The 13624-nt window shown below is 43.9% G+C and overlaps 1 protein-coding gene across 1 annotated transcript in view; it reads left to right on the top strand.

Moving 5' to 3' along the window:
* Positions 1 to 12462, top strand: part of LOC120065615 (leucine-rich repeats and immunoglobulin-like domains protein 1) — a 30912-nt gene extending 18450 nt beyond the window's left edge. Inside the window, exons 11-18 of the mRNA XM_039016673.1 lie at positions 321 to 392; positions 530 to 693; positions 1114 to 1452; positions 3671 to 3952; positions 9452 to 9886; positions 10009 to 10140; positions 10327 to 10590; positions 11298 to 12462. Coding sequence (XP_038872601.1) covers positions 321 to 392; positions 530 to 693; positions 1114 to 1452; positions 3671 to 3952; positions 9452 to 9886; positions 10009 to 10140; positions 10327 to 10590; positions 11298 to 11512 — 1903 coding nt within the window. The 3' untranslated portion in view covers positions 11513 to 12462. The remainder of the gene's footprint in view (positions 1 to 320; positions 393 to 529; positions 694 to 1113; positions 1453 to 3670; positions 3953 to 9451; positions 9887 to 10008; positions 10141 to 10326; positions 10591 to 11297) is intronic.
* Positions 12463 to 13624: the final 1162 nt, after the last annotated feature.

A 13624-nucleotide genomic window follows, 5' to 3' on the forward strand; every position in this document is an offset into this window, starting at 1 on the left:
TTTCGTAGAATAAATGGAATTTATATAAGTCCCTTCACAGGCTCTGGCCGTTACTTTAAACAGGCTATGGCCATTAGGAAAAAAGTGATTGAAAAGCTGAGTATCCTTGGTCTGTGATGCCTGAATCTTTGCACCTTGTTTAAAATAAGCCCTTATAAATAAAGGCACATCGATCCCTGGCTGGCCGTGACACAGCTGTGTGTGTGTGTGTGTGTGTGTGTGTGTGTGTGTGTGTGTGTGTGTGTGTGTGTGTGTGTGTGTGTGTGTGTGTCCCTTTCTGTCAGTGCTAACGGGCAGCCCTCTGTTTAATGTCACAACAGGAACCTGGGAGAGAACGCCATCCGCTCCATCCAGCCAGAGGCCTTCAGCAAGATGAGGAGCCTCAGGAACCTGTGAGTCTGCAATGATGAATACACATACACCTTAAAGTTGAAGTCATGTAATAAGTTAATTATGTTCAGATCAAAGCTAGTCTATAAAAGAGAGTGAATAGAAGTTGTTAGCCCTAACAGTGTCCCTCCTCTCCCAGGCTCATCCAGAGTGACAGTTTCCTGTGTGACTGTCAGCTCAACTGGTTCCCTGAGTGGCTGATGACCCGGGGGCTACAGACTGGCGTAGAGGCTACCTGTGTCCACCCCGAAATCCTGAAGGGTACTAGCGTCTTCCAGGCTCCACCAGAGAGATTTGTCTGTGGTGAGTAGTGTGTGTGTGGGGGGGTGTACAGTTGCTTTCTGTCTGACACAGTACAGGCAGCAGCTAAGACCAGATTGTGTTTTAGATTCCAGCACAGGGTGTTTACAGTATATGTGTGTATTTGTTTATGTTTGTGTGATTTTCCTCATGTCTTGATGTAGTGTGTGTCTTTGTTTGAGCTGCGATGTGCTAATCCTTGTTTGTCTTTATATTTGTGTGTTTGTGTTTAAACTAGACTTTTGTATATATATCTTCTGTCACTGAAATAAAACATTTGGTTACAAAGAATAATGCTTATCTCATTTTCTTGTCCTCCCTCCGTCTCTCCACTCCCTCCGTCTCTCCACTCCCTCCGTCTCTCCACTCCCTCCGTCTCTCCACTCCGTCTCTCCACTCCCTCCGTCTCTCTCTCTCCTGTAGATGACCTGCCTATGCCCCAGATCACGGTGCAGCCAGAGACCACAGTGACGGTTCTGGGTAGTGACGTGCGCCTCATGTGCACGGCAGCCAGCAGCAGCAGCTCACCTATGTCCTTCGCCTGGCGCAAAGACCAGGAGCTGCTCCGTCATGCTGAGGTGGAGAACTTCGCCCACCTGCGCGCTAACCACGGGGCGGTGCACCAGGCCGGGGGGGTGATGGAGTACACCACCATTTTGCACCTGCGTCATGTGACCTTCGCCCACGAGGGCCGATACCAATGCATCATCACCAACCACTTTGGCTCCTCCTACTCCACCAAGGCCCGCCTTACTGTCAACGGTACGCTACCAGGCCCTGAAGGGTTAACGGTCTCCCAGTATGACTGGTTTATAAAAAAAAATCTAGTTTTATTTGTCATATGCGCCGGATACAACAGGTATAGATAGACCTTACCGTGAAATGCTGACTTACGAGCCCATAACCAACAACGCAGTTTGAAGAAAACAGAGTTAAGAAAATATTTACTAAATAAAGTTACAATTATATATTTTTTTATAACACAATACAACAACAATAATGAGGCTATATGCAGGGGGTACCGGCACTGAGTCAATGTGCTGGCGTATAGGTTAGATCATTTGTACATGTACAGTAGTTAGGGATAAAGTTACTATGCATAGATAATAAACAGCGAGTAGCAGCAGTGTAAAATCAAAGATTGCATTTGTGAATGTGTGGGTGTTTGTTTTAAGGCTGACCCCATTTAGTTGACTGGTCGATTGTTTGGTCGGTAGGCTTTCCACTAAGATTTCTTTAGACGAGCAGCCGCATGGTGCACAAGACACCTGTCTGATTCGCGCCTGTCTCTGTGGACTAATCCATTGCGGAGGCTACGGGGATGGCACAGTCCGTCACTCTAAGACAGGGGTGGGCAACTCCAGTCCTCGAGGGCCTGATTGGTGTCACATTTCTCTCCATCCCTAGCAAACACAGCTGATTAATCAACTTGCATTCTAAACTGAAGATCATGATTAGGTGATTATTGGAGTCAGGTGTGTTAGCTGGGGCAAAACTGTGACACCAATCAGGCCCTTGAGGACTGGAATAGCCCACCCCTGCTCTAAGACGTGATGTTGAAGTTGTATATGGGCTATATTATGTAAAAAATAATGGTGCAACACTAATAAATCTAATATCACTCTATAACAAATGCACTTTCTCCCACGTTGGATACGGCCGCTGTCCGCGGTTCTGAAACATATTCATCAGTCCGCCATAGAATTGGCACCTTTCCCTATGTTACTATGTGCATAATAGCAAAGTTAACCATCATATTGGGACTGAGAACAATGCGGCGGAGGCAGCAGAGAAGAGGAAACAGCCCTTGCCTCAACCTAATTGTCTAAGAAAATTGAGGAGAGAGGAAACCCCAATTTTAACCTGTTTTCGCCTCGTCATTATGGGGTACTGTGTGTAGATTGATGAGAAAAAAACATGTAATCAATTTTAGAATAAGTCTGTAACGTAACAAAATGTGGAACAAGTCAAGGGGTCTGAATACTTTCTGAATGCACTGTATATGGAAAAATAAGTTTAAACATTTTGACCAATCGTTTTGTCGAAAGAACAGAACGACTCTCGGGCGACCAAGTTTTTTTCTTTCTTGTCTGGGACAGCCCTGGTTTGTTTGTTTGTTTGTTTGTTTGTGTGCATGTGGTTGGATAATTTTCCCTCTGTAATGTGCTGATTTTGTAGATATTTTGCACAATTAAACTCCATAACAGGGCAGAATGAGATTAGTGGTAATTCTTAGCTTGAACAAAGTCTCACTCTCTCTGTCCTTCTGCATCTGTCTGTGTGAGTTTCTCAGGGTGGAATTTATAACAAATTGATTTAGGCTTGTTGTGGTGCTGACAGTGCCCATATATTACATGCCCTGTCAGTTAGGCTAACTGATGCTGACTGATTGTTTGCTGGCAGTCTGGAGTTTGGTTTCCTGGCTGACCTGCCCACCCAAATGAAACCCTCTCCCTAGCCATCTCCCCAACCCAATTTAACTTCTCTGCAATGATAGCAGAGCCGCCTCTTTCTATACGCAGACTACTGTGCGTAGGGCCCTGAGGCTGCTAGGGCGCCCCCGACCCCAAAAAATTAAAATGTCCTCAATTTACTGTTGAGAAGTAGAATACACAAGGTGCAATTTCAAAATGTAGTAGTGCAGTTTTCCACTTGTTAGTCACTCAATTAGCGCATGTCAGCTAATATTTGTTGGGATTGCTAAGTAAGGTAGTCTAGCCAGCTATCTAAACCTTGTAGTAGACCTAATCATCACTAAATTACCAACTGGGCACACATTCAGTGCTCATTCATTTTGTTAGTCAATCTCACAGATATCAAATGAACATGGCATAAGTAATTACAAAATGTTTTTTTTAAACTGCCATACTTTCTCTACACTCCATTGCAAAATGGGAGGGACTGTTATGTAGCTGTTGTGTTAACCTCAGATTTCTCTCTGTTGTGGCCAACCAAGTGTCTCATCTCCATTCCCACACAGTCATGCCTAGGTTTGTGAAGACCCCTCAAGACAACACCATCCATACGGACACCACTGCCAAGCTGGAGTGTGCGGCCGAGGGGCACCCCACCCCTGAGATCGCCTGGCAAAAGGACGGAGGCACGGACTTCCCGGCGGCACGCGAGCGGCGGATGCATGTGATGCCTGACGATGACGTGTTCTTCATCATGGACGTCAAGCTGGAGGACATGGGCGTGTACAGCTGCACCGCCAAGAACACAGCGGGCACCGTGTCTGCCAACGCCTCTCTCATTGTGCTGGGTAAGACTTGACTGCTGGCCATGCCCTACACCTACTGACAAAATCGCCCACACCCCTTTACAATGTTTGAGGATTCATGGTTCAGGTGACTATAATATAGATACTACTTCCGACTAACAATTAACACTTGTAAACAGGTCTAAAGCCAGTTGTGAACTGGTCAGTCTTGGTCAAAGAATGAATGGCTTCTGGCAGCTGTGGCCTTCCTCTGAGTCAGAGGTCAGGGTAAGGGTCAGATGGGGGAGGGTGGGATAGGGGGACTTCACAGAGGAGTGTTTGTTACCCTTCTCTCAGGGTGAAGGCCTCAGTTCTCCTGGAGGGGCTTCTATTGGAAGTGACTAAGGCTAGTTGAGATCACATTTGTCAAGTACTGTGGATGTGTAAGGGCTTGGTCTATACCACTGTATGTCGTACTGTAGTAGTGCAGAACACCTCCTCACAGGATATGAGATAGCAATAGCCCTCAGGAGTGGCTTTGTAATGTTTAGTCATGTATGAGGAAAGCTCAGAGCTGAGGCCATGTCTGAAGAGGTGGGGAGGGGACAGAGGGGGAAGGAGGGTGGGAGAGGGGGAAGGGAGATCTCTTCATCATTTTGTTTCCTGCTAAGAGGGAAAGTGTTCTGTCTAAGAGTAGGGGCGTCTAACGTTCAGCCTGCTGCACAGACCTACGCTGTAGTCTAGAGCACCTGGTTCAATTGTGCTTAGGAGCCTTTTTTTTTAAATCTCTAAATGGTAAACTTTAAAAAAGTAAATGTTTTATTTACTATCATCCTAAATTAAGATATCTAATTAATGTATACTGAACAAAAACATAAACCCAACATCAAATAACATTTTATTTGTCACATGCACCAAATACGTAGACCTTACCGTGAAACACTTACTTACAATCCCTTAACCAACAATGCGGTTCAAGAAATAGTTAAGAAAATATTTACAAAATAAAGTAAAAAATGTAATTGAACGTAACACAATAAAATAACTAATGAGGTTATATACAGGGGGTTCCGGTACCGAGTCAATGTACGGGGGTACAGGTTACTCAAGTTAATTGAGGTAATTTGTACATGTAGGTAGTGTTATTAAAGTGGCTATGCATAGATAATAAACAGCAAGTAGCAGCAGTGTAAAGGGGTGGTAGTGGTGGGGGGGATCAATGCATATAGTCCGCGTTGCCATTTTTAAAAATTGTACAGCAGTTTTATGGCTTGGGGTCGAAGCTGTTAAGGAGCCTTTTGGACCTAGACTTGGCGCCCCGGTACCGCTTGCCATGCGGTAGCAGAGAGAACAGTCTATGACTTGGATGACTGGAGTCTTTGACAATTTTTAGTCTCCCACTCCTTGAAAGCGGCAGCTCTAGCTTTTAGCTCGATGCGGATGTTGCCTGTAATCCATGGTTTCTGGTTGGGATATGTACTTGCGGTCACTGTGTGGGCGACGTCATCGTGCACTTATTGACGAAGCCGATGACTGAGGTGGTATACTCCCCAATGCCATTGGATGAATCCCGGAACATATTCCAGTCTGTGCTAGCAAAACAGTCCTGTAGCGTAGCATCCGTGTCATCTGACCACTTCCGTATTGGACCAGTCACTGGTAGTTCCTGCTTTAGTTTTTGATTGTAAGCAGGAATCAGGAGGATAGATTTATGGTCCGATTTCTTTGTCTGCGTTTTGAATGAAGCTCATCCAGTTTATTCTCCAGTTATTGCATGTTGGCCAATAGAACGGATGGTAGAGCCAGATTACCCACTCGCTGACAAATTCTCACTTGGCACCCCGATCTCCGTCCCCTGTACCTGCGTCTTTTTTTCACGCGAATGACAGGGATTTGGGCCTGGTCTCGGAGAAACAGTATATGCTTCGCGTCGGACTCATTAAATAAAAATTCTTTGTCCAGTTCGAGGTAATCACTGTTCTGATATCCAGAGGCTCTTTTCGGTCATAAGAGACAGTAGCAGCAACATTATGTACAAAATAAGTTACAAACAATGCAAAGAAACACACAAAATAGCACAGGTGGTTAGGAGCCCGTAAAACGGCAGCCATCCCCTCCCACGCCATGGATGGGGAGGGTATAGTCCCACTCACTTGGGAGCCAGGCCCAGCCAATCAGAATTAGTTTATTACAGACAGAAATACTCCTGAGTTTCATCAGCTGTCCGGGTGGCTGGTCTTGAAAGATCCCGACGGTGAAGAAGCCGGATGTGGAGGTCCTGGGCTGGCGCGGTTACACTTGGTCTGCGGTTATGAAGCCGGTTGGACGTACTGCCAGATTCTCTAAAACGACGTTGGAGGCGACTTATGGTAGAGAAGTGAACATTCAATTCTTCTGACAACTGCTCTGGTGGACATTCTTGCAGTCAGCATGCCAATTGCATGCTCCCTCAAACCTGAGACATCCGTGGCATTGTGTTGTCTGAAAACACTGTACATTTTGGAGTGGCCTTTTATTGTCCCCAGCACAAGGTGCACCTATGTAATGATCATTCTGTTTAATCAGCTTCTTGATATGCCACCCCTGTCAGGTGGATGGATTATATTGTCATAAGAGAAATGCTCACTAACAGGGATGTAAACAAATTTGTGCACAAAATGAGACAAGCTGTTTGTGCATACGGAACATTTCTGGGATCTTTTATTTCAGCTCATGAAACATGGGACCAACACTACATGTTGCGTTTATATTTTTGTTCTGTGTGTGTGTGTATGTATGTATGTATGTATATGTACAGTTGAAGTCGGTAGTTTACATACACTTAGGTTGGAGTCATTGAAACTCGTTTTTCTACCATTCCACAAATTTCATGTTAACAAACTATAGTTTTGGCAAGTCGGTTAGTACATCTACTTTGTGCATGGCACAAGTAATTTTTCCAACAATTGTTTACAGACAGATTATTTCACTTCATATTCACTGTATTACAATTCCAGTGTGTCAGAAGTGTACATACACTAAGCTGACTGTTCCTTTAAACAGCTTGGAAAATTCCAGAAATAATGTCATGGCTTTAGAAGCTTCTGATAGGCTTTGACATAATTTGAGTCAATTGGAGGTGTACCTGTGGATGTATTTCAAGGCCTACCTTCAAACTCAGTGCCTCTTTGCTTGACATCATGGGAAAATCAAAAGAAATCAGCCAAGACCTCAGAAAAAAATGTGTAGACCTCCACAAGTCTGGTTCATTCATGGGAGCAATTTCCAAACGCCTGAAGGTACCACGTTCATCTGTACATAAATCATTCTCTCTACTATTATTCTGACATTTTACATTCTTAAAATAAAGTGGTGAGACTAACTGACCTAAAACAGGGATTTTTTTTACTTTGATTAAATGTCAGGAATTGTGAAAAACTGAGTTTAAGCTGACGGTTTGACCTAATTGGGGGGAATTACACCTTGGGGGGAATTATTACTTATATACTCCAAAGTATATAAGTTTTTAGTCAACACGATGACACAGGTCTTAGAACGTAGCTATCATTTTCTTTCTCAAATGGAACGGATAAATCTGTGTGCTCTCTATAAAAATACATGGATTCAACGTAATTCGTTGAAATCAACTAACAGAAAAAGTAATTTGTTTTATTTTCCTTGATGGCAGCCTCCCAAAATCAACATCTGCCATTCCAAAATATAGATAGAAGCCTCCTACAAATTCTTATCTAACCAACCATGTATAGGTTATTCCAAGTTTCCTTGTGGCCTTTGAATAGTGTTAGTTTAAACAGCGCTACACCGAAACATTTTCCCCTGTTCTATTGATTTCAGCGTGAAATTGATGGAAGTGATTAACAAAAGTGTTGCTTTACACTTACTGCGTTGGTGACACACTTGAATCAAAATGCAACACTTCAAAATGTCCTCTAGACAGTGATTTACACATTATTCCCAGGTTACGTGTGGTTTTTGAGTTGTGTTAGTTTTAACAGGACATACAACCTCGCACGATTGATTCCAACGTGATAATCGATAGGTGATTGACAAAACAGTGTTGCGTTTGTCTTTCAATTTTGGTCGCGCCTCCACAAAACACTCATTAGAATTATGTACACGATATGCCCACTGTCATTGACAGCCCGAACTGCTTGTTTTGCGTCATTAGCGTTTGTGAGAATTAACGCAGCGGTTAGAATAATAATGAATGTAGCATTTAGGAGAATGGACTTAGCGGTTAGAATAATGAATGTAGCATTTAGGAGAATGGACGTAGCGTTAGAATAATGAATGTAGCATTTAGGAGAATGGACGTAGCGGTTAGAATAATGAATGTAGCATTTAGGAGAATGGACTTAGCGGTTAGAATAATGAATGTAGCATTTAGGAGAATGGACGTAGCGGTTAGAATAATGAATGTAGCATTTAGGAGAATGGACTTAGCGGTTAGAATAATGAATGTAGCATTTAGGAGAATGGACGCAGCGGTTAGAATAATGAATGTAGCATTTAGGAGAATGGACGCAGCGGTTAGAATAATGAATGTAGCATTTAGGAGAATGGACGCAGCGGTTAGAATAATGAATGTAGCATTTAGGAGAATGGACATAGCGGTTAGAATAATGAATGTAGCATTTAGGAGAATGGACTTAGCGGTTAGAATAATGAATGTAGCATTTAGGAGAATGGACGCAGCGGTTAGAATAATGAATGTAGCATTTAGGAGAATGGACGCAGCGGTTAGAATAATGAATGTAGCATTTAGGAGAATGGACGCAGCGGTTAGAATAATGAATGTAGCATTTAGGAGAATGGACGCAGCGGTTAGAATAATGAATGTAGCATTTAGGAGAATGGACGTAGCGGTTAGAATAATGAATGTAGCATTTAGGAGAATGGACGTAGCGGTTAGAATAATGAATGTAGCATTTAGGAGAATGGACGTAGCGGTTAGAATAATGAATGTAGCATTTAGGATAATGGACTTAGCGGTTAGAATAATGAATGTAGCATTTAGGAGAATGGACGTAGCGGTTAGAATAATGAATGTAGCATTTAGGAGAATGGACGCAGCGGTTAGAATAATGAATGTAGCATTTAGGAGAATGGACTTAGCGGTTAGAATAATGAATGTAGCATTTAGGAGAATGGACTTAGCGGTTAGAATAATGAATATAGCATTTAGGAGAATGGACGTAGCGGTTAGGATATTTTACGTAGTTAACCTACTTTGGTTAAGGTTAGGAAAAGGGTTAGGGTAAAGGTTAACTGACATGCTATGTAGTTGCAAAACGCTTGTGGTTAGCTTAAGTTCCTAATTATTTAAAATGCTATAAATCCCCTATAAGACACACTGTTCAGTGGTAACACTGAGAAGTTATCTGGGAAACACCGGGTTCAGCTCTATTACAGTAGTGTACATTAATGTATCAACTGTCTTAGTCCATCACGTTTTGTTCATCACCAGTTGTCAAAATGTTGTTTGAAGTAATGAGTAGAGTTGGAATGACCTGTCTGCGCTAGTGGGATTATTAGATTTTGACCTTTCCCTCCCGTCTACAGCGACGCCCCACCTGGCCCAAGAGCTGGAGGACCGTAGTGTGGTGGTGGGGGAGACTGTAGCCCTGCAGTGTAAGGCCCTGGGCAGCCCCCCACCCAAAATCACCTGGCTGAGGAACGACGAGCCCCTTCGCTCCTCCGACCGACACCACTTCACCCCTGGCAACCAGCTGCTGGTGATCGGCAGCGCCGCCCTAGAGGACGCTGGGAGGTACACGTGCGTTATGTCTAACACGCTGGGCACAAAGCGCAGCCACAGCCAGCTGAGTGTCCGCCAGCGCCAGACCGGCTGCGCCGCCCCGTCCGGCCCCAGCATTGTCACTATGGGCATCATCGTCATCGCTGTGGTGACCAGCATCGTGGTGACCTCGCTGGTGTGGGTGTGCATCATCTACCAGACGCGCAAGAAGAGCGAGGAGTGCAGCGTAACCAACACCGGTGAGAGGGCTCTCATATAGTTATACTTATCACAGGAAATGGCTGTTCACCATCCATTTTCTGGTGTTGACTGTAGTTTGTGTTGGTGCTAATGTTATATGTCCCCTCTCCTCCCATCCCAGATGAGACAATCGTGCCCCCGGACGTCCCTAGCTACCTGTCCTCCCAGGGGACCCTCTCGGAGCGCCAGGACGTATGTATCCGCGTGGAGGCTAGCGTTGGACCTCAGCTCAACGGACACATAGACAACACAGGTAAAGTCTTCAGCTTGGTTCCCATATGAACCACCAATTCTCCTCCATGACTGAACTGCTGGACCGCTCAAAGTCATTTTTTATCTAACATCAAGGAATGTTTGCTTTACGTGTACTCTAAATTCATGGAATTGTGGGAAAGTGTAGGCGTCTTAATAATGATGTTTTCTTTATTTGCTGGTGTAGGTTACAATGGGGCTGTAGTGTGTACAGAGTGTATGGAGAACGGAAACAGCTACTCCAAGACAGACTTCGACTACCTCACCCAGGGGCTGGGACCTGTAGGCCTGGAGTACCAACAACACCCCCACCCCCACCACATGGACTACAGTGTACCTGTACCCCTAGGGGTGGACACGGGACCCCTCTGCAACGAGATCCCCAACGGAGTCAGAAGGGATGCCTCGCCACCTGAATTTCCATCACAGAGAAACCACCACAACAGAAAAGGTTGTTTTTTTTAACCATTATTTAACTAGGTAAGTCAGTTAAGAACAAATTCTTATTTAGAATAACGGCCTACATCGGCCAAACCCAGACGACGCTGGGCCAATTCTGTGCTGCCTTATGGGACTCCCAATCACGGTCGGTTGTGATACATCCTGGATTCGAACCAAAGTGTCTATAGTGATGCCTCAAGCACTGAGATGTGTCTTAGACCGCTGCGCCACTCAGGATCCCAGAGCGAGCTTCCTATTCCATACTGTTGAGGACAGGATGGGGAATGCTGGAGAACCTGTGGTTGGAGCCCTTAGTTGTGTAGATGACCCTGCCATGATGAACTACCATGAAGGGAATATGATGGATAGTCTGCGGCCTATATTTGAGAGTGTATTCTACTGTAGTTGGGAGGCTGAACAGCCTGAGGATACCTCCCACCTTAAGTAAAATGAAAAACAGCCTTGAGTTCCCATCGCTGCCACACTCACAGAGGAGCAAGATGGGTCTTGTCCCGGGATCCTGTAACTTTTGGCAAGGAACCATCTGGGAGGATTTTGATGGTTGGAATGTCGATCTACGCTTCATCATGTAAACGTAGCAATATGGATGCATTCCATAGCCCATAGCCTTGAGCGCTGTACAGATAGATGTCTTGATAAGTGTATGTGCAGTGACTGGCTGACGTGGCGTTCTCTTCTCTCTCTGTTCTCTCCCAGGTTCCTCAGTGAACAGGACGGGACACACAACTCTAGTGTGCTCCCCATCCCAGGAGGAGGCCTTCCACAAGCCGGTGAAACTCGCCCCCGTAAGACGCCAAGACACACTGGACACGGATCGTGAGCCAGAGCTCAGACAGACTCTACTGTCCAACGGACACACTCCCAGAGCCTCCCAGAGTGACAGCACCCCCCTCAGGAGCGCCAGCGACTAGCAGGCCCTCCCCACCCTGACACTAATAGACTCACTAGCCCTGAGTGGACTTGTTCTTTGCACTGGGAACTGCTACCTCAAACAGAGAGGCCAAGATCTGATCCCCTCCCCTGTTTGGACTAACAGAGCGGGAGCTGGGAGGGGGGTGGCATCCAGAGGTTTGAAGGCAGAGCTTGTGTGGGTGGCGTCCCATTTGAGCGTATCAGATGTACATACTTAAAACCTTCCCCTGGGAGGTGTCAACCAATCCTAGCTCCAAATGTGACTTGCATTTGAAGCATGCAAATGTAGGGAATATTTTACAGTAATGTGTGAAAGAGAGCGAAAGAGAGATATACCATGGGAAGATTAACTGTACATAAGAGTTTTCATATATATTATATAACTTTTACAAAGAGTATTTGAATTTATTCTGTGCATGACAAAGAACGGAGTGATGGTATTTTTTTCTCTTTTAAAAGCCTCTACTTACCAGCTTCAACTGCGGTGCCTTATTGCATGATCAAAGAAACCACAAACGGGACTCGTAGTATAGCAGAGATTTGTGAGAGCTATCGTACACTCTTTGTCATACCATGGAACACTTTATTGCACTTGAATGTCGTTTGACAAACGCAAATGCTGCCCGTCATGGCCTTAAACCATAACTCATATTTACTGGTATTTTATGAAGGAAGCTTTAATTTTTATTTATTTTGGTACGTGATATGGTAACACCTACGACAAGGAAGTGTTTGGGATATGAATCTAGGTTTTTGATGTTTAAGCACTTTTGTACTCATCATAAATGACCTCTGGAAACACAGACTCGGTACATGTAACCCAATAGGAATGTAAGAAATCCCAATCAGGAAATGCGACTCATTTCTGACATAGCCATGGAATGTCAAGTCTCTTCCACCTGTCAAGGTACTAACTACAGCGCCTTCAGAAAGTATTCATACCCTTTGACTTATTCCACGTTTTGTAACAGCCTGAATTCAAAATTGATTAAATATATTTTCACCCATCTACACACAATTACCCCATAATGACAGTGAAAACATGTTTTTAGAAATGTTTGCAAATTTATGGAAAATTACTTTCAAACTGTAACTCGGCCACTCAGGACCATTCACTGTCTTCTTGGTAAACAACTCCAATGTAATTTGGCCTTTTGTTTTAAGTTATTGTCCTGCTGAATGGTAAATTCATCTCCCAGTGTTTGGTGGAAATCAGACAGAACCAGGTTTTCCTCTCAAATTTTGCCTATGCCTAGCTCCATTCCATTTCTTTTTTATCCTGAAAAGCTCCCCAGTCCTTAACGATTAAAGCATACCCATAACATGATGCAGCCACCACTATGCTTGAAAATATGGAGAGTGGTGCTCAGTAATGTGTTGTATTGGATTTGCCCCAAACATAACACTTTGTATTCAGGATAAAAAGTTAATTGGTTTGCCACATTCCTTGCAGTATTACTGAAAACAGGATGCATGTTTTGGAATATTAAATATTCTTTACAGGGTTCCTTTTCACTCTGTCAGTTAGGTTAGTATTGAGGAGTAAGTACAATGTTGTTGATCCATCCTCAGTTTTCTCCCATCACAGCCATTAAACTCTGTTTTAAAGTCGCCAGAGGGGTTTCCTTCCTCTCCGTCAACTGAGTTAGGAACGATGCCTGATACACCATCCCAAGTGTAATTAATAACTTAACCGTAGGATCTTTTTACCAATCTACCAATGGGTGCCCTTCTTTGTGAGGCATTGGAAAACCTCCCTGGTCTTTGTGGTTGAATCTGTGTTTGAAATTCACTGCTTGACTGAGGGACCTTACAGATAATTGTATGTGTGGATGAGATGAGGTATGTCATTCAAAAATCATGTTAAACACACAAGTCTATGCAACTTATGTGACTTGTTACTCCTGAACTTATTTAGGCTTGACAAAACAAAGGGGTTGAATACTTATTGACTCAAGACATTTCAACTTTTTATTTTTATGAATTTGTAAAAATGTCTAAAAACATATTTCCACTTTGACATTATGGGGTATTGTGTGTAGACCAGTGACAAAACATCAACATTTAATCAATTTTAAATTCAGGCTGTAACTCAACCAAATGTGAAAAAA

This window comes from Salvelinus namaycush, chromosome 20, assembly GCF_016432855.1.
Source record: "Salvelinus namaycush isolate Seneca chromosome 20, SaNama_1.0, whole genome shotgun sequence".
Lineage (NCBI taxonomy): Eukaryota > Metazoa > Chordata > Actinopteri > Salmoniformes > Salmonidae > Salvelinus > Salvelinus namaycush.